The sequence below is a fragment of the Kogia breviceps genome, chromosome 6 (genome assembly GCF_026419965.1).
Source record: "Kogia breviceps isolate mKogBre1 chromosome 6, mKogBre1 haplotype 1, whole genome shotgun sequence".
NCBI lineage: Eukaryota > Metazoa > Chordata > Mammalia > Artiodactyla > Physeteridae > Kogia > Kogia breviceps.
In genome coordinates this window covers 19,680,423-19,702,468 of record NC_081315.1, presented here as the reverse complement: position 1 = coordinate 19,702,468, position 22,046 = coordinate 19,680,423, and the positions used below count along the sequence as shown (strand labels likewise).

The 22,046-nt window shown below is 38.2% G+C and overlaps 1 protein-coding gene across 3 annotated transcripts in view; it reads right to left on the bottom strand.

The window, feature by feature from the left end:
- Positions 1 to 22,046, bottom strand: part of BANK1 (B cell scaffold protein with ankyrin repeats 1) — a 325,922-nt gene that overhangs the window by 211,103 nt on the left and 92,773 nt on the right. For all 3 annotated transcript variants that reach the window (XM_059067310.2, XM_067036904.1, XM_067036903.1), the window contains exon 5: positions 16,165 to 16,304. In XM_059067310.2, the coding sequence (XP_058923293.1) occupies positions 16,165 to 16,304 (140 nt within the window). The remainder of the gene's footprint in view (positions 1 to 16,164; positions 16,305 to 22,046) is intronic.

Genomic DNA, 22,046 nt, shown 5'->3' with positions numbered 1-22,046 from the left:
CTAGCTGAATCACTTGTTTTCAATTTCATAATCATGCTACTAGTATTATAACTGCAAATAAATAAACTGTACAGACCACAAAACAAAGGTGTGAAAAATCACAGAAATGGTTACTAACATAATCCCCAAAGAATTTCTCCCCAGAAGATGCCCTAACTAGAAAAACCTGATTTGAGTAGTTATGCTTCTTTTTAAATTTCAAGGATGAAAATAGGCACCATTTCTAAACATTGGCATCAAAATTGGAAAATGCCATAAATTTTTCTCTCCTTAAAATAAATTGTGCAACCCTAAGAATACTTGATGAGGTTGGCACAACCGTTCTCCAAGCAGAAAAATTAAAATGGAGTAGTTTAATATTTGTTCAGCAAAATTCACAACCGAGAGACGGCTTAAAGATGGCGGAAGAGTGAGACGCGGCGATCTCCTTCCTCCTCACAGAGACATCAGAAATACATCTACACGTGGAACTTCTCCTATAGAACACCCACCGAACGCTGGCAGAAGACCTCAGACCTCCCAAAAGGCAAGAAACTCCCCCACGTACCTGGGTAGGGCAAAAGATAAAAGAATAGAGACAAAGAATAGGGACGGGACCTACACCAGTGGGAGGGAGCCGTGAAGGAGAAAAGATTCCCACACACTAGAAGCCCCTTCGCGAGCGGAGACTGCAGGTGGCGGAGGGGGAAGCTCCGGGGCCGCGGAGGAGAGCGCAGCCACAGCACGTGGAGGGCAAAGCAGAGAGATTCCCGCAGAGGACCGGTGCCGACCGGCACTCACCAGCCCGAGAGGCTTGTCTGCTTCCACGCGGGAGCGGGCGGCGGCCAGGAGCTGAGGCTCGGGCTTCAGTTGGATCCCAGGGAAAGGTCTGGAGTTGGCAGAGTAAAAACAGCCTGAAGGGGTTAGTGCGCCATGGCTGGCCGGGAGGGAGTCCGGGAGAAGTCTGGAGCTGCCGAAGAGGCAAGAGACCTTTTCTTCCCTCTTTGCTTCCTGGGCGCGAGAAGAGAGGATTAAGTGCGCCGCTTAAAGGAGCCCCAGAAACGGGTGCGGAACTGCCGAAGAGAAAAAAGACTTTTTCTTGCCTCTTTGCTTCCTCGGGCGCGAGGAGAGGGCATTAAGAGCACCGCGTAAAGGAGCTCCAGAAACGGGCGCGAGCCGCGGCTGTCAGCACGGACAGTAGAGACGGGTGTGGGACGCTAAGGTTGCTGCTGCCGCCACCAAGAGGCCTGTGTGTGAGCACAGGTCACTCTCCACACCGGCCCTCCCGGGAGCCCGTGCAGCCGCCATTGCCGGGGTCACGGGATCCAGGAACAGCTTTTCCGGGAGAACGCGCGGCGCGCCTTGCGCCGGCGCAGCGTCACGGCGGCGTCTGCCGCCGCGGACACGCCCCGCCTCCGTGCCCCTCCCTCCCCCCCGGCCTGTGCCAGAGCCCCCGAATCAACTGCTCTTTTAACCCCGTCCTGTCTGAGAGAAGGGCAGACGCCCTCGGACGACCTACACGCAGAGGCGGGGCCAAGTCCAAAGCTGAACCCCAGGAGCTGTGCAAACAAAGAGGAGAGAGGGAGGTCTCTCCCAGCAGCCTCAGAAGCGGCGGATTAAAGCTCCACAATCAACTTGAAGTGCCCTGCATCTGTGGAAAACCTGAATAGACAACGAATCATCCCAAGTTGAGGAGGTGGACTTCGGGAGCAACATATACTATTATTTTCCCCTTTTTTTCCTTTTGTGAGTGTGTATGTGTGTGCTGCTATGTGAGATTTTGTCTGTATAGCTTTGCTTTCACCATTTGTCCTAGGGTTAGACCGACCCATTTTTCTGTTTTTTTTTTTAATAGAAATTTTTCTTCTTAATAATTATTTTTTATTTTAATAACTATACTTTATCCTACTTTATTTTGTCTTCTCCCTTTCTTTCTTCCTTTCTTCCCTCCTTCCCTCCTTTCTTCCTTCCTTCCTCCCTTCTTTCCTCCCTTCCTTCCTCTCTTCCTCCCTTTCTTCCTCTCCTCCTTCCTTCCTTCCTTTCTTCCTTCCTTTCTTCCTTCCTTCCTCCCTTCCTTTCTTCCTTCCTTCATTTCTTCCTTCCTTTCTTCCTTCCTTCCTCCCTTCCTTTCTTCCTTCCTTCCTCCCTTCCTTCCTCCCTTCCTTCCTTCCCTTCCTCCCTCCTTCCTTCCTTCTTTCCTTCCTTCCTTTTCTTTCCTTTCTATTTTTTCTCTCTTTTATTTTGAGCCGTGTGGATTAAAGGCTGTTGGCGCCCCAGCCAGGCACCAGGGCTGTGTCTCTGAGGTGGGAGAACCAACCTCAGGACACTGGTCCACAAGAGACCTCCCAGCTCCATGCAATATCAAATGGAGAAAATCTCCCAGAGATCTCCATCTCAACACCAAGACCCAGCTTCACTCAAGGACCAGCAACGAACAGTGCTGGACACCCTATCCCCAACAAAGAGCAAGACAGGTCTACGGCCCCATCCATTAGCAGAGAGGCTGCCTAAAATCATAATAAGGCTACCAACATCCCCAAACACACCACCAGATGTGGACCTGCCCACCAGAAAGACAAGATCCAGCCTCATCCACCAGAACAGAGGCACTAGTCCCCCCAACCAGGAAACCTACTCAACCCACTGAACCAACCTTACAACTGGGGACAGCCACCAAAAACTGGCACAAAAACAGAAATATAGATCAATGGAACAGGATAGAAAGCCCAGAGATAAACCCACACACATATGGTCACCTTATCTTTGATAAAGGAGGGAAGGATATACAGTGGAGAAAAGACAGCCTCTTCAATAAGTGGTGCTGGGAAAACTGGACAGCTACCTGTAGAAGTATGAAATTAGAACACTCCCTAACACCACACACAAAAATAAACTCAAAATGGGTTAAAGACCTAAATGTAAGGCCAGACACTATCAAACTCTTAGAGGAAAACATAGGCAGAACACTCTATGACATAAATCACAGCAAGATCCTTTTTGACCCATCTCCTAGAGAAATGGAAATAAAAAGAAAAATAAACAAATGGGATCTAATGAAACTTAAAAGCTTTTGCACAGCAAAGGATACCATAAACAAGACCAAAAGACAACCCTCAGAATGGGAGAAAATAGTTGCAAATGAAGCAACTGACAAAGGTTTAATCTCCAAAATTTATAAGCAACTCATGCAGCTCAATAACAAAAAAACAAACAACCCAATCCAAAAATGGGCAGAAGAACTAAACAGACATTTCTCCAAAGAAGATATACAGATTGCTAACAAACACATGAAAGAATGCTCAACATCATTAATCATTAGAGAAATGCAAATCAAAACTACAATGAGATATCATCTCACACCGGTAAGATTGGCCATCATCAAAAACTCTAGAAACAATAAATGCTGGAGAGGGTGTGGAGAAAAGGGAACCCTCTTCACTGCTGGTGGGAATGTAAATTGATACAGCCACTATGGAGAACAGTATGGAGGTTCCTTAAAAAATTAGAACTACCATACGACCCAGCAATCCCACTACTGGGCATATACCCTGAGAAAACCATAATTCAAAAAGAGTCATGTACCAAAATGTTCATTGCAGCTCTATTTACGATAGCCAGGACATGGAAGCAACCTAAGTGTCCATGAACAGATGAATGGATAAAGAAGATGTGGCACATATATACAATGGAATATTACTCAGCCATAAAAAGAAATGAAACTGAGTTATTTGTAATGAGGTGGATAGACCTGGAGTCTGTCATACAGAGTGAAGTAAGTTAGAAGGAGAAAAAAAATACCGTATGCTAACACATATATATGGAATCTAAGAAAAAAAAAATGTCATGAAGAGATTAGTGGTAGGACGGGAATAAAACACAGACTTACTAGAGCATGGACTTGAGGATATGGGGAGGGGGAAGGGTAAGCTGTGACGAAGTGAGAGAGTGGTAGGGACATATATACACTACCAAATGTAAATTAGATAGCTAGTGGGAAGCTGCAGCATAGCACAGGGAGTTCACCTCTGTGCTTTGTGACGCCTGGAGGGGTGGGACAGGGAGGGTGGGAGGGAGGGTGACACAAGAGGGAAGAGATATGGGAACATATGTATATGTATAACTGATTCACTTTGTTGCAAAGGAAAAACTAACACACTACTGTAAAACAGTTATACTCCAATAAAGATGCTTAAAAAAAAAATTAAAAATTAAAAAAAATAAAAAATTCACAACCAACCTAAGACATTAGTTATAAATGAGCAACTTGATATGAAAATAAGAGCAGAAAAAAATGATAAAATTATATTGGCAATAGTGTTTGGTTTTAGGAAAAATTAAATATACATAAATAATATAAACATATATACATAAGCATGCACACATAGATCTCTATCAAGAATATGAGAAAAAGAAAGCAGAAAAACTAATATATGAAATAGACAAAAAAATTAAATAGACAGAAGAATAATTACAAAATAATGAAGTAAACATATGACTTTTTCCAAGGGAATTTTTTCAGTGCCCTCTGTGATGGAATGTGGGATTGATGAATGTACTTAAAAAGTAATTTGCATATATATTTATAGATCACAATTCTATTTGAATATGAAGATGTTATATACATATATACTTATTTCTATAAGTAACTTTATTATAATGAGTATTTCTTTCTAAAAGAGAAAACTATATAAAATATCTATTTTAAAAGATATTAGAATTATGGACTTTTACTTCTGGGAAGATGGAAGAGTTACACTTTCTCCTTTTCTTCTCCTTAAATACAATGGAAATGGTCAAATTTCAATAGAAAATCAATTATCATACAAGAAACAAGAATGAGATCTCTCAACTAAATGAAAAGAGACAATCAATAAATGCCAACACCAGATGAGAAGAATTTTGTAATTATCTGACAAAGATTTTAAAACAGCCATGATAAAAATGTTTCAAGGGCTTCCCTGGTGGCACAGTGGTTGACAGTCTGCCTGCCGATGCAGGGGACACGGGTTCGTGCCCCGGTCCAGGAAGATCCCACATGCTGGAGAGCGGCTGGGCCCGTGAGCCATGGCCGCTGAGCCTGCGTGTCCGGAGCCTGTGCTCCACAACAGGAGAGGCCACAACAGTGAGAGGCCCCGTGTACAGCAAAAAAGAAAAAAGAAAAAAAAGAGAGAAAAAATTCTCAAACCAATTATCTACGCTTGCACTTCAAGAATCTAGAAAAATATTACAATAAATTCTAAGCAAGCAGAAAGAAGAAAATAATAAATACAGTGTAGAAATCAATTAACTTGAAAATATAAAAATAGAAAAAAAATCAATGTAACAGAGTTGATTTTTTTTGAAAGATCAATAAAATTGACAAACTTCCAGAATGACTGACAAAGAAAAAGGAGAGAACATACAAATGACAAATATCATGAATGAAATAAGAGATACCACTAGAGACCCTGCAGACATCAAAAGGATAATAAGGGAGTACTATGAACAACTCCAAACACATAAATTCGACATGTTAGATGAAATAGACAAATTCCTTGTAAAAACGTACTACCAAATGCACGATCTCTCTCTTATTATTTCTACAAATTTCACAAATACATGTGAATCTAAAATTTCTAGTAATTAAAAGTTTAATTAAATACAAACAAACCAGAAAAGAACAGGAGATATTCATTACACAAAGCTTAATTCCTTGAGGTGAATAGCTGTTTACATAGGAGCACTCCTTCAAAGTTTGATTTGCTCTTTCTTGGATGAGGGGTGTGGACACCTTTTGAGCATGACAGCATTGAGAGACTGTCCTTAAAAGGATTTTAGAGCACTGTAATGTAAGCAGTTGGGAGATATTTAAAATGCATGGAGTGATATGAAAGGGTGTATATTTTAGGTGTAGGATAAATGTATACAATGAAATAGATTCAAAGAATCTTAAGAAATAATAACTATCCCATGTTAAGCACTTATAATGTGTTAGGTTTTATATAGTTTATCTCTTATAACATTCCTGAATGGTAGATTTTTTAAATGCCTATTTTTTTAGATGTTATAATCATGGTACAAAAAATCAGTTACAGCCAAAATTGCAGAGCTAATAAGTAGTAGATTTTAACTTATGCCTTCACATTCTAAACACACTACATTTCACAATACTACATTCTAGTCATGGAGGAAAGAATAAAATCTGAAATAGAATTTAAGTAAAATAAAGAATAAATTGTGGTCCCATGGTTTCAAAATGGACACTGTAGTTCCAAACATTATATTCATATTTAGCCAAAAGAGGGAGAAAAGGGGCATAGATGGAGGGAAAATGGGGGAAGGTGGCTATTGTGAGCCACAGCTCTAAAGATGTCCCCTTGGTCTCATTGTCTAAAACTGTCTCACATGACCATCTCTAGCTGCATGGGTGGTTAAAAATGTGAGACTCTGGCTTTCTCAGCTTCAATAGTAGAGTGAGGCAAGGAAAAGGGCTTTTAAATATTGATGTTGGGTGAAGAAACCTATAGGGATGACCACAGAATACTAACTATTTTTTTAATCTGGTAGAGAAATACAATAATAGTAAAGAATCTTGGTTAACAAGAGAAATATTTTCAGTGAAACAACCACAGGAGGGGTGTGAAATGTTTGTAACAGGAGACAAAAATCCATCAAATAGCATTTTACTCTTTACCTTCAGGTATCTAAAAGGAAAGCCAATGGTTGAGCTAAAAACATCTGGTTTTCTTATTATAATGAATTGCTATGCTTGTTTAAGTTTCACCAGTAAAAGAAAAATAAGAAAATAACTTCATTTGTTCCATTGTTCATAATGTGTGCTATGAAAGTGAGCCAAAATAGCCATTTAAAGGAGAATTTTATATATAGCTTACATAACCTATTGTAAACACAATTTTCTCCTACAGCTTGTAAAGAGAATGATAGGTCAGAGAGCAGAGCAATACTTTCTAGGGTTATAAAAAGCCTTTCTTTTTTACTTTATGAGTATTCAACTCCAAGCAGTTAATGTAAAAGTATAATCTAAGTAAGTAAATTGGGCTAAGATAAAAGGGATATTTTCCTTTGTCAAATTAATTTTTCTAAGTTTTGAGTGAGTCAGTTCTTAGAATTTCAACATGTCTGTGACTACATTTGCAAAAATAAATGTAAGAATATAAAGCAATGCAATTTAACACTTCCTTCAAATAGTTTATATTTATTATTGATTAGGTATTCATATAGTTGTAGAATCTCTTTAAATAACTTGAAAGTAATTATAACAGGAAGAAAATATGTTTTGAGATCTGAGAAACCTGTGCACCTAGCTGCAAGGGAGTCAGGAAGTGCAATAATTACCTGGGTAGTCATGTGCCCAGATAAAAGTTATATTGCCATGTAAGAAGGAAAAAGAAATACTAGGGAACAATTAGCAGTTTCTGCCATCTCCATCAACAATGCAAAATGCATAAACATCATAATTATGCAAAGGCAATTGATAAAAGTTAAAAAAAAGAAAAACACTCTTCTAGACCACTGACTGATGCTTGACTGTGCTGAAATTTTCAACTGGACCCCACCCACACCCCCCTCACAAAATGTCAAAAAGTCTCAAAAATTTAATTTGACTAAACTTGAACAGACTCTTTAATGGAGATATTTAAACGACATTAATGATGAAACAAAGAAACAAACAAACAAAAGGCAAAGTTTTTCTATGGCAGGCATTAGAGCAACCATAAGAAGCATGTCTTTTCTTACCCATACCTCCCTCTAACAACTATTTTTTAACAACTTACTGTTAATATGTAATAAAATAAGGCAGTTTTAAAACAAATAGTGTACTAGTATATTCAAAGAAATATCTTTCAAAGAAGCCTTCTCTAAATGATACAATAATTTTCTGAAAATTTTTGGAAATTATTATTTTGGGTTGTTTTAGATGCTAGTTTCCAAGACAGACAACAGAATTAGTCTCATCGTTTTATATTCGTTTGTTTTTTTTCCTTTGTTGTCCTTCCCTTCTTTGCCCAGCTCTTTCTACTTCAGTCAAAAGCAGCACTGCTTTATCCAATACCCTGATAACCTTCTCCAAAAGGGCTGTGCCTATGCTATCAGGAAGCCAGTGTCTATTGGAACAAGGGTCTCTAACAGATGGATCACTGGAGGTTGGGTGGGAAACTTAATGTGTGATATGCTTTCACCCAACAAAATATGTATTGAGCAGCCAATGTGTCTGGCAGTGCTCTTGGTTCTGGACATGAAATGGGGAACTAAATAGATAGCATCTCTGCCCTTATTGACCTTGGAGTCTAATGAGAGGCAGATAATGAGAGGTAATTTGAGAAATATCACACACAGAGATGTCAAATTAGAATGTGATCAGTATTACAATGAGTTATGCAGGGAGAAGTATGGATCAGGGCAGGCTCCACTGAGGTAGAGATGCTGGATTAAAACTTAGAGTTAGAATTAATTAGATGAAGGTAGTGCTAGGGAAGGCGGATAGGAAGAGTGTTTCAGTTAGAGAGAGGAGCACATATAAAGGCCCTGGGGTAGGAGATTAGGAAGGAAAAGCTCAGGAAGTAAAGCAGACCAGCATTCCTGGAATGCAGAGGTGAGGCAGAGGATTAAGCTTGAGAAAGAGAGGGGACAGTGACAGCAAGGCCATATTGTTTATGTTAAAGATTTTTAATCCATACAACAGCTGGAATCTATTGAAGTATTTGAGCAGGGGAATTACATGCTGAGGTCTTTCTTTTTAAAATAACCTCACAGACCAGGGACTTTAGGGTGTGTTCACAAACCTACAGTAGGGGACCAGTTAGGAGGCTAGCCTAGCAGTGTAGGCAAGAGGAAAATGTAGACTAAAGTGTCAGAACTGGAGCAATATGGAGAGAAGTGAGCAATATTTAGTAAGTAAAACTTATATGGCTTAGTAATGGATTAAATTTATAGGGCAAGAGAGTACAAGGTATGAGGAGACACTTGTGTTTCTGGCTTTTAAACTAGATTGATGATGATGCATTTCATGAGTTAGAGAACAGTGAGAGATGGGGTTAAAGGAAATCCACATTTGGAGTATACCTCATAGGTCAGTTAGATAACCTGCAGAGGAAATGTCTATCAAAAAAAGAAGGGTAGGGGCTTCCCTGGTGGCGCAGTGGTTGAGAATCCGCCTGCCGATGCAGGAGACACGGCTTCGTGCCCTGGTCCGGGAAGATCCCACATGCCGCGGAGCGACTGAGCCCGTGAGCCATGGCCGCTAGGCCTGCGCATCTGGAGCCTGTGCTCCGCAACGGGAGAGGCCACAACAGTGAGAGACCCGCATACCGCAGGAAAAAAAAAAAAAAAAAAAGAAGGGTATCTAAGAATCAAAACTGAATAGATTTAAATTTTCATTTTCTAGATCTAGAAAAAAGAGATTGAAAAGGATATTGAAAAGGAAAGGTGAAGGATGTAGGAAGAAAACCAGGAACATATGTCTTCCTAGAAGCTAAGAAAAAAGATTATATCAAGAAAGTGAGTTTGGTCAATGGCGTTAATTGCTGCTGAAAAGTCAAGTTAAATTGAATGAAAAATTGTTCATTGGATTTGCTAGAAGGGACTTGAGCATAATTGACATATATTTGTTTGTGTGTTGCTACTTAATAAGGTTGATTGACACTAAATGGCTGATCTCTGGAAAAAAATAATAAATTCTCAGAAGTTGAATTTTACTTGTCAAAGATTTACTTTACTTCATTTCCTTTGTCTTGATACAGTTTAGTGTAGAAGCACATTTCATGAATGCTAAACACAATTTAGACTTCCCAAATTATATTCCACTTTATTTCTTTATCTTATTGTTGATACTATTTAGTAAAGAGACCCACAAGAATGCATAATGACTTTTAGAAAATGCAAACAAACACATTTTGCCACAAGGTTTTTTAGTCTTCTAATTTCCAAAGGGTGATTGATGATTTGGGGTTTGTTCCCACCTTCTTATGAGTGAGCATTGTTAACTGTGTTTGACTTGTGCCTTGTTTTCAGGATTGTTTAAAAATATTCTTTATGGGCTTCCCTGGTGGCGCAGTGGTTGAGAATCCGCCTGCCGATGCAGGGGACGCGGGTTCGTGCCCCGGTCCGGGAAGATCTCACATGCCGCCGAGCGGCTGGGCCCGCGAGCCATGGCCGCTGAGCCTGCGCGTCCGGAGCCTGTGCTCGGCAGCGGGAGAGGCCACAGCAGTGAGAGGCCCGTGTATGGCAAAAAAAAAAAAAAAAAAAAAAATTCTTATGGTTGAAGATCCGGATGCTCTATAGAACTGGGTAGTAAAAGCACAAGGCTGCTCTCGGATGGGGGTGGTTATAAGTAGCGCTCACACCAGCACACAGACATCCTCTGCAAAGGGCAGTCAAAGTCAGCCCCAGGGACAGGAAGAGAGGGAAATGTAAGAAGCAAGAGAGATGCTTCAGTTTGGGAGAAATAAAAAATGAAGGAAGTATTTATTTCCATCAAGTGAGCAGAAACTATAAATTAAGAAATCATTAATAAAATACACTCTAAGCAGTAGCTAAACATAAATGAAAACATATGGGACCAATAACTATGAAAATGGACTGAGATGGCTTATAAGATAAGAATTGTAGAGAAACAACAGTATAGTTATGTCAATGGCTAAGTTAATGGCTATTTCTGCACTCAGAAATATTTTTTTCTCATAATAGCTGTTATATCTGCTGTTAAAGTTAACTAATTTATTTGTTTTTCTCTAAATAAATGGATGAGTGTACTAAGTTGTGTGTTCTTGTTTGATTCAATGATTTGTAACTGTGGGAGTATAATCATTAAGTCTGAACTATCCTAATCAGGCATCATTAACTGTTGCTTGACCTAGCATAAAGGAGACATAGCACAAAGGAAATGTTGCTTGTTTTATCAGTAAAGTACAAGCTTCAATAGATTTGCCTTATTCTGATTGGTCCAATCTAATTAGGAGCACAAGCAATATGAAAAATGAATCCAGAAATAAATCTCCAGATTGCATTTTATTAGACTGTTCTTTGTCTGATTACAAATCTTTGATCAGAAATATAAAACAAATTAAAAAACTAATCAAAGGTACATCAAACTCAAATCACTTCTTCTCTGGGGGAAGAATTAAGAGTACGCACAAATAAAATGGAAAAAAAGGCTACATGGAGAGCTCATGTATTTGCAAGTCAGTCCTCTAGAAAAGAATGGTCATAATTCCTAATCTACGTAATTTTTTTCTCTTGGCTTACAATTATGGAATACTTGAGTTGGAAATGACCTTGGAGATTACATACTCTAGCTTCTTCATTGTGCACACGAGGAAATTCCTTTAGCACTAAGGAAAATGAGCTCTCATGAAGTGGCTGCTAACTCAATAAAAAAATCCAGGTCCCTGGTGGCTCAGTGGTTGAGAGTCCGCCTGCCGATGCAGGGGGCACGGGTTCGTGCCCCGGTCCGGGAAGATCCCACATGCCACGGAGCGGCTGGGCCCGTGAGCCACGGCCGCTGAGCCTGCGTGTCCGGAGTCTGTGCTCCGCAGCGGGAGAGGCCACAACAGTGAGAGGTCCGCATACCGCAAAAAAAAAAAAAAAAAAAAAAAAAAAAAAAAAAAAAAAAAAGAATCCAACTGTTCCTGCCCTATCCGGAACTATTTCTCTTATGCTGCACTGCCACTTTCCAGTAAGAAAAAGGAAAGATAATAAGCAGCCTTTTGAAAGAGAGGTAAGATCTTAAGCATATTGGAGTAATAAACATTTCTTTAATATTCTAAAGAAAGGTAAGACTGGAATCTTACCTTTAAGAGCTCTTTACAGCTGTTAAAAGTTGGTAATGAAGTATATTAACATGGAGTTCATGACTGAGGTAGGGTATGAAGAATCAAGTTATAGCACAAATTCTTCATTTTTCTAGTACCATGAACCTCTGAGAGTTCCTTACTTTCATAAGCATCAGATTCATTTATTCAATTCTATAAATAAATAACAGTGTATTTTAAAAGGGCAGTTTTCATTTCTCTCTTATTTATATACCTAGACTACAGTTGTTCACTTATGTTTTCAAATAGCACTGGAAAAAAAACAGTGATCACTGTTGTCCCATTTTTTAAACAATAATTATCAGTTGGGTCGTATGTATCAGGAACAATAACTATGTGAAGAAACTGGGTATGCAAAGATGAAAAACACAATGCCCATGCCTTTTAGACGGGGCAGCAGGGAGTAAATGGCTTAACATGTTCTACTGGTAAAAGAAGGAGCAGTCCTGGATGGCTAGAACATAGGAACCACGGAGAGAGTTAAGGAGACAAGGAGGCATGCTATGGTAGGGAGTAGTGTTGGAAAAGATTTATGACCCTGAAGCTTTGTGTGTCCATCAACCTTTTGAGCGAGGCAAGGACCTGAAAAAAACTGCTAAAAGGCTGGGGAGATCCCAGTATCCCTTAGAAGGAAGAATCTTCTGAAGAACTCTTTCAGGGGTATAACCTCGAATGCCTGAGCTTTAACTTAATGAAGAAACTAACCTTTAAGGGAACTAATAAAAAACAGGGAAATTCCTCATGATGTGAGAGTTCCCTTAGTCCATACCTTCCCTCACCCTAACCCCATCTGGTTTCACAGTGTATTAAATATTAGCAGGCAGTAAACCAAAGATTGAATAATTCATATAATTTAGTGAAAACTGGCAATGATGTGCACCTAACATGAAGATGAAAATAAGATTTCAACAGGTATAAAGTAACATATGCTAGATGATAAATACGTGCGACACAATATACCTTTTTACTAATACAAAATACAACTAATAAAAATTATTTGGTACCATTTCAAAAACTCTTTCAATAAATAGGATCCTAATGCTTTGATCAATAATTGCTATGTTCTTTTAGCATTCTGACCTAATTTGGTTTTTATATTGTATCTAGTTTTTCCCATACAAAGTTAACTTTATTGTTGCCCCTAGACTCTTTTGTAAATAAGATGGAAGTCTCAAAGGTTTTAATTATCTCAGTCAAATAGGAGTTACTAGTTTTTCTAACACTAGTACTTGAATTCTAATATCTTCCCAAATTGGGCTTTGTGTTTTTTCATTTGAATTCACTGTTCTAGATGAGGCTCTGGAAATTCTACCTTTTTGAGGCTATGAGCTGGGATTTAGTATCTATCCAAAAAAGACAAAATAATTTAGGAAGCAGTTAGATAATTAAGCTGGTTTAGGTAAAGTCTTCTAAAACCTAATAGACATCATTAAAAATAAACTAAGCAAACCAAATTTCTCATTATCATTTCTTTTCTCAAATTCACAGAATGGTCATTTTGCTATATGCCCTACAGCTTTTAAATGATAATAGAAAGACTCTTATCACAGGTTTGAGGATTATTGAAAAATAAAATCCATAGATTTCTGATTATTATTACTTTCCTCAAATTTACAGAATGTTCATGTTATTATATGCCCAATAGCTTCTAAATGATTATAGGAAGTATCTGATTACTAATTTTAAGGACTACTTAAATCACATCTGCCATTAAAATGTACAAGAAAACTCAGAATAGCTCTTATAGTATACCATTTCAGCTAAGTAAGTGGAATACTAAAAAAAAAAACACAACCTTAAATCTGCTGGTATATGTCCTGACAAATACACAATAACTATGGTGAATAAAATTACAACATACACTGTTCTTTGAATAGAGATGTTCAGCGGACTATGTGCAACATATCCAAATTGCCCAATTAAAGCAGTAGAGAAGCACATGAAGGAAACAATTACTGCAGTGTTGTATGCTGGAGAGGAAAAGCACAGCTTTTTACACAACTTTTAAAATGTAATGTACACGAGAGCAAAGCCAAATGTCAAAGGAACAACCAAATGCCAACAAGGAGAAGCACAGTGGGGGCTGGGACACCACCGTTGAGGCCAAGTAACCCTAAAACACAACCAGGTTCCTTTGTGTCCCTGCAGATCCTTCTTTTTAATCAAGGGTGGAGTCCAATTTTCACCATCTCGGTAAATTCAAGGTAGGGATACCTCATGTGGTCCAGATGCCAGTAGATGAGACGAACCCTGTGTCATACCTAGTCCAAGATGTGATGGAGACTGAGTGAATTGCAGCCTTTTCCATGTGTCAGGATTGTGATGGTGTAGCTCTGCCGGGTCTGAGATCTCAGACTCAGAATTTGTTTAATCTAATTCCACAATATGTGTAGGTCCCCTCATGACAATAGCAAAACCTCTAAACCCATCTTAAATTGTATATATTAAACCAAATCTCTTAATGCATCTTACCAAGCTGTGGTCTGCTGTCACCAACTTAGAATAATTCTACCTCTCCATACTCAAACCTCAGGTTTAAAGTGCCTCTTTCCTCAGAGTAAAAGCCTGAATCAAGCTGTGACTGTCCAACAATCTTCCTTTCACTATAGGCACCAAGAATCAGTGGAGGGGAGAAACCCTTCCTCACCTCTCTTTTCTGACACTGAGGGTAAAAATGAAACAGAGCATTTTCTAGTTACCTAAAAATTACTCAAAAAAGTTTTTATTCTTTCAAAGCTGTAGAAGAAATCATGACTTGCATGTTAACACTTTGAAAAACTGAAAAACTGAAAAACTGTTTGAGTCAAAAAATTCTGAAAAACTGTTTGAGTCAAAAATTACATTTAATTTTCACTATATACAAAGAGTTTTTTCCTCCCCAAAGGCAAAACCAACACAAAAATGTGTTTTGGGGACTACTTTATTTCTATGCTGACTGAATACTGATAATGCCTTATAATGCTGTTATTAGTCTTTTTGTAATGAATAAAGTTTCTTAAGTAGAGGATAAGGTAGACGTGTCACAGGAAAATGAAACAATCTGTATTTCAAGCTGTTACTTTTATTCTTGCTTTGCAGTTACAATATAGATATTTTGTCAAATGTCCTCAGACTCCTCAGTTTGATAAATGGTATTTTACTCCCTGTCCTTCTCTAAAACATGTACCTTTTCCATTGTTCTAAAATGTATCTTTCATAAAGGAGAACTCTAATAGAAAAATCTGTCACACAAAATAAATAACAAAGCCTACAATTCCAAACTGGTTTAAACAGTAAGGCTTCACGACAACCTGTCAACGTTCCTATCATTGATGGTTTTGTTACAAGTCTTATGGAGCGTTTTGTGGTAAATCTGAAGATCGAATATTCAATTCAACTACCTCTTTCTTCCTCTGGTCTCCTCCCCTGCCCTGAGAAAAACTAAGGCAATTAAGCCAAGTTATAATTCTAATTATCAAGCAGCTATTAAAAGAAATGACACTTATTTCACTCTGAAAATCTGATGTAATAAGCACATAAAGAAGTTCCACATTAAGCAAGCTTTCTCTCCACTCAAAGTAGGTCAGGTAACAAAAAAATAAAACAGAATTCAGAAATTAAACTAATGGCTTACAGTCAATCAAAATGCACTTTTTACATTCTAAGTTCGTGAGTCCCTTAGGGCAGGGCACTCACATCATCTATCACTCACTGGAGAATGTCCAAACTAAGGGCCTTGGAGAGGACTAGAAACTTCTCACCAAGCCATCCTTTCTGAGTAATACTTTGTCACACTAGATAAAGAAACCTGCAATGCCACTTTGCAGAGTTCCCAGAAAAGTTTAGCATTTCTGGAATTCCAAATAAATGTTGTTAATTTAAAGGAATAACTTTCACCGTCAGACAACAATGATAAATGAAACTAAGAAAAACATACACTGAGCTTGGAAATTTCCTCATGAAAATAACAATTTCTAGATTAACACCACACACTTCCTTTTTGGTGGTATTCTTGTTTTTTCTGAATCCTTAACCTCAAACCTTCTTTTATCTTGTATTGCCCACGTCTGGATAAAGAGGAAATTCATTGTTTAAGAGTTCTCTTTAATCCTTCTGTCTTTCTTTATCTGGTCTGCAACAGCTTGGAAATGAGCCCATGACAACAGCTATTTTGTAATGGATAACCTGTCTCCCAGTGACATTATCTGGAAGGACTTGACTTACACAGACTAATTCATCTACATCTCTGCATCACATAGGTCAATTTCTTCCTTTCCTAATGATCAGTAATTCATTCTTATTCAACCAACATTCAGACTTTATACCAAAGTATGCATTCGTTTATTCCACATTAACTCTTTAGCTTATCGTCGACTTCATGGAAAGATCGACTCACCTGGTACACACCATCTTCTGGACCTGCCGCTCCCAACAGGCATTTCATAGCCTTTGGGGTTGAATAGTATTTAATCTCTGCTGTGGCCTTAATGATTCCATCACAGTAGACATTGACATTGACAGAGCCAGCAGGAAAATCTTATAAAACACAAAGAGACAGTTAGGATCTGAGTCTATAAATGCATGTACCATAGTATTATATCTCTTAGAGAATATGAAGTCAAGCTTTAAGAATTCATAACAATTGTACTAGCTTTTAACACTTAATTGTTTTCTTTTTTTATCCTTAGTAGTTAGAAACCACAAAATAGAATATGTAATTTTGCACTTAATTGTTTAAAAAAACTTAAAGGATTAAAACATATGTTAAAATTATAATAAAAGCGAAACACTAAATCTTTTCTCCTTATCTTCTAACCTCCATTTTTTGGAGTGATCTATAATCATCTCTACGTAATACTTTGAATTTACAACAGTAAAGTCATTCATTAAAAGTTAAGTATTTGTTATTAATCTGAGGAAGAAAGTTCCCGTTAATTACAGGAAAGTTTCTTAAAATTGTTTGGAAAAAGAAAGAGTAGAGTTGATTGAAATTATAGAACTTTTATTCAATTGATAACAATGAAAAACCCTTGAGAAGGCAAGGTTTAATGCCCTGTTGTTTAAGTACTATTTACCCCATCCATTCATCCTTTTTGTGAACAAGTTGTTCAAGGGGACTGATACACCCCATTGTAAATTTTGCTGTAACACATCAAGAAAGTTAAAGTTACCCGAGACTGTTGTGCTCTCTATGAAAGAATAACACTAAATAATCGCTTCAATGGAAAGGTTGTGTTTTATTGTAACAAAATTAAACAAAATTTAGCTCTTTAAATTCATTCACAGAACACACTTTAAAAACTTTCACTCTTTGTCACAGAGATATTTCCCAGATTCTCCTGGAAAATTGTCATGCAAACATCTGGGGTTTGGAATAAGCCATTAAGTACAAGCCATCTGATGAAACCACCTGATGAAATGTTGAATATTTAAAAGTTCTTAAGGTTTAAGCATTAATTTTACTTTATTTCCTGAAGAGGATAAAGGACCTCTTATAATATTGCTCAGGAAAATTTAAAGCCAACATAACAATCTTATATCTAACTAGATCAAGAAGCTAAAATGTCCTCCTCTCATATTGCTTGACTAGACACTTAACCTGTATTATAAAGAAAATATATGTAGAAAAGTTCTCTCTTCCAAAAGTAAGTATTCATCCAATAGAGAATGTAAGAGAAATCTCAAAAAACCTGAAAGTTGTAAAATCCACCTAATCAGCTACAGCTGTGTGCACATAGTAAAGGGGGTTCTGGAGTTACTGGAGTGAAATGAAATCAATTTCAGTAGATTTCATAAAGATGATTTTGAAAGAAAATATTGACTTGTTTATCAGAAAAGAGATTAGGAGTTTTATGATGGGATGTTAACCTTCTGAAAGAAAGTCTGGGGATAAATCATGAAAGATATATAGTGAGAATATTTGCTTGGTACTTCTTTGATATAGGATACTTAAAATATTCTAATTTCTTTAGAAGTTAACATGAGAATAAACTTATTTATTCCTGATATCTTGGTCAGCATAATTGTACTTTAACATAATTTCGTTTTTCTTTGAATTGCTACCAAGCTAAAAAGAGATATACATTTAAAAAGTATATTAGTGTGGCAAAATGTTGGGTTGAGTAGAGAAAATTTTGAGTTCTGAGAACTATAAAAAGAAGACGACCTCAGAGTATTTGATATACCTCAATGCTGAAAGTCTATTAACACACACACATACACACTTATTTATAATGGTTAAGAGGAGATCTCCAAAGAAGTAAAGAATTCTAGTTGGTCTTAGAGGGGTACCCTTCTCTAGCAGAAAATGCTAGTTGCCTACCCCAATGTCTCCCTTTTAGAAACAGAATTCTGATTTTATTTTTTGCTAGGCACAAAATCAACTGATCAACTAAAAAGACTAGATTTTCTATTCTTCCTTTCAGCTATATATGACCTTGGGATTAACTTCTGACTAATGAAGTATCAGAAGATATGTCTTACAGAAACCTTCTTAGTTTAATGAGGCCCTCTCCATTTCTTTATCCCAGTGGTGTGCTGATAAATGGACCCTCAGAAAGGAAAAAAAAAAAAAGCACTGATGCATAGTTTTGCCAACTTCTGTGGTATAAATATTCCCACCATGGCCAATTTCAAGCTACCAAGGTGTTATGGACAGAACTGTGTTTCCCCCAAAATCATATGCTGAAGCCTTAACCCCCAATATGACTGTATGTGGAGATAAGGCCTTTAAGGAGGTAATTAAGGTTAAATTGAGGTCATAATGATGGGGCCCTTATCTAATAAGGACTTACGAGAAGAGACACCAGAAGTGCATGTGCACAGAGAAAAGGCCATGTGAGGACAGAGCAAGAAAGTGGCCGCTATCCAGTCTGTGGTATTTTATCATGGCGGCCCAAGAATATTAGTGCACTAGGGAATATCACTGAATGTGAAGTAGGGAAGAGATGTGTAGAATTGCGTTTTGCAACCTGAAATGCAATGGTTCCAGCACACCTTGCTTCATCACATTGCTTGGAATATAGGTGCGATAGCAAGAGGCTTAGAGGTCATCTTGTTCCGTGATTATTATGACCACACCCTGGGGACTATGGAATGATGACTAGAAATAAGCCTGCATCTGGGACAGTGCTGTGAAGTTGCCATACCAGCCCTCAACACCAGCTAGACTCAGTACAGGAAGCTCTGGGTATAGCACAAGAGAACATTTACAGAGAGCAAACCACATTTTAAGTAATGTGACTGACTAAGCCACGAGCCAGGTGATCAGAAATGATGTCACATGAGCAGTTTTCCTAGATTGGAAAGATACTGACAGATGGAGGCCATCTCCTGAAACTGAGGCATCAATATTCTTCCAAAGAACCCTGAGAGTGGGGAAGGGTCCCTGGTATGTTTCCACTTTAGGGTTAGATCCTCCATTTTAATGTGGTAATCAAAGAAGTGGCACAAAAAAATTTTAAAGGCTTAAATATTTATAGACAATGATTAGATGGTCTGAGATACTGACTGAGATCATTTCCTGTCCTGGAAGTCACCACTGGGTACAGGGACTATACATGAGATGACACAGAATTAGGAGTGCTCCTGAGCATGAGTGCCCAAGAATGAAAGGGGACACATTTTATATCAAGAGATGTAAACAGAAGACTAGGAGGAGAGAGGGGGCAATAGGAGGAGTATAGTATTTATAGAGAAAGATGGCCCCCTCAATTCTTTTCCCCACAAGGAAGAGAAGGAAGTTTTTAAATGGTTTATCACACGCCATCCAGAAGCTGAATGTGAGTTATTCCAGAAAAGCCACTCATGTTTCAGGGATTTGCTAGAGGGAGAGACTGACACTTTGTTCCACTTTCTTCCTCAGTTGGATGTTTAGCGTTGTCTTATACGTTGTCTCCCTTATCTCCAAACATCCTATAAAGGAGGACTTAAAATGTAAGTAGAGAAGCTATTTTATCAATAAGAAAACTGAGGCACAGAAAGATCAAGAGACTTGTCTAAAGTTACCCAGTAAATGGTTCAATACGGAATAAAAACAGCCCTCTTGGCCACCAGTTGAGTGTTTCCTTAATGACACTGCAGATTCTGCGCAGATCGCTAGCCTGGAAGAGCGCACCGGGCGCTGCCTCTTACTCCGGAGTTGGTGTAGAGAAAAAGGAACTCTATTGTACGGTCAGTCCCGTCCAGTCACACTTCCTGAGGTGTGTTCATCGGATATGTTCCAATGAAGCACCTAAAATATGGATAGTGCAGCTGAATTTTAAATTTCATTTAATTATAATGAAGTTTAAGTAACCAGATGTGGCCAATGGCTATCATATTGGGCAGTGCGGTTCCAAAGAGTAGTTTCTCCGGCTGTGGTTTGTGACCCATCAGTTCGTCACGACATCAATTTAGTAGGTTCTGACTAACACTGAAAGAATGAAAAGGAATAAAATATCTTTCTCTCTACTTATATTGCCCCAATGTTCCTGCATGTTGTCTACTTCTTCATTATAGCCCTTAACATATTAATCATAGTTATATAAAATTCCCTGTCTGATAATTCCAACATCTGTGTCACATCTGTCTGGTCTGATGTGTGTTTTATCTCTCTAGACTGTTTTTTTCCTGGCTTCTTGGCATGCTTTGTAATTTTTTTGTTGCAAACCAGACATGCTGTAACAGATATAAGAAATGAAACAGGCAAGTGTGTATTGAGAGTAATGTGTCTAGGAGTTAGGCTGTCTTTGCTGTTTGCTGTAGCTGTGGGTACCAGAGTCTTCAAATTCCTCTACTGTCCTTGTCCTTGTCTTCCCCTCCTGACCTTGTGCTTCCCTAAGTACTCTATGCAAGATTCTGCATCTTGCATACTTTCAACTGTAATCCACCGCCTAAATCAGTCTTTTAGTGGGCTTGTGTCTTTCAGCTGGGACCTTCACAAGTGTTTCTGCTGTGGCATAGCTTTCCCTTCCCCACCTTAAGTGAGACTTGAGGGCTAGAGGGGGTCACAACAGGATGGATGCTCTTCCTCAGCTGGGATGAGGCTCTGGTACAGTGGTTTCCCCTGAAAAGTAGACCTTTGTTATGGAGAACATACTGCGGGTATTTCACCATTAGTCTTCTGATCTAGCAGAGCCCTTCAGGGGATCTTTCCTGTGAACCTGATGGGGTTCCTGGCAGTAAATTCCACAAAATTATAGGTGCCTCTTAAGACTACAGCCCCCAGGAGTTTCTTACTTTCAAGCTAGTCCACACTCAGCTTCCAGCAATTCTTCAGAATTACCATTTAAGTGCTGCTACCAGTTTATGGCTCCAGTGACCTCTGCTCCAGGTAAGCAGATCTTAGATGTCAGTCTTGATTTACCTTTCTCTCCAGATTCTGGGGTGATTGTTTACCCTACAACCTTAGTTCTCCAATGACTTCAAGAAAAGTCACTGATTTTCAGTTTGTTCGGCTTTTTCTTGTTGTTAGAATGGGAGTGGCAACTTCCAAGCTCTTTATATGTCAGGGCTGAAACCATCAGTCTACGTATCGCTTTTAAAACTTTTGTTTTCATGCATATGTACTGGGTCATAAGGTAAAATGTAGTTCTTGCTAGGGTTCAAAGAATTTCAAGAAACTGTGCCTTGAGGCAGAGAAAGTAAGACCATTTCTGCTGAGGCATGTCCCATACATATTCCCATAATTATTCATGGAACTATCCTGTATATTGCTACATAGCAGCCAACATTTTGTAAGACAATCTATCATTAACTTAGAGAATACACCACTTGAAAAAAAGAATTGGAAAGGTTTAATTAGCATAACTGGTAAATAATGGTTGGTTGGTTGGTTTATTTTTACTACAAATTTGCTGTTCAACCACATGGATAATATTATGGCCTGGTATATACTGGAAAATTTAGAATTACAGTTTCCTCCTTTTCTGAAAAACATCTGAACTTTGACATTTTATTCTTTGCGCTGCTCTTAGCTACTAGGTAAACTGAACATAAAATCTTAATGTGAACAATCTTATTTGACATTTTGATTTGCTATTTGGGAAGTATTATCTAAGTATTTCTTAATTTGCAATATTGATTTTTCTGTAGTGATTTTAGTCTAACTAGATTTAGTTTAACTTCTAAACTAATCAGTTAGAAATTATTGCTCACTAAATCATTTAAAAATGTGGCATAAGGAAGTAAGGGGCTTTGGAAGAAAAGGAAAAGAAACAGAAAGAATTTTTTCTCATCTCACTTCTGCATATCCTTGTCCATGACAGGAAGCAGTGTCTAAGATGTTTATAAATGATT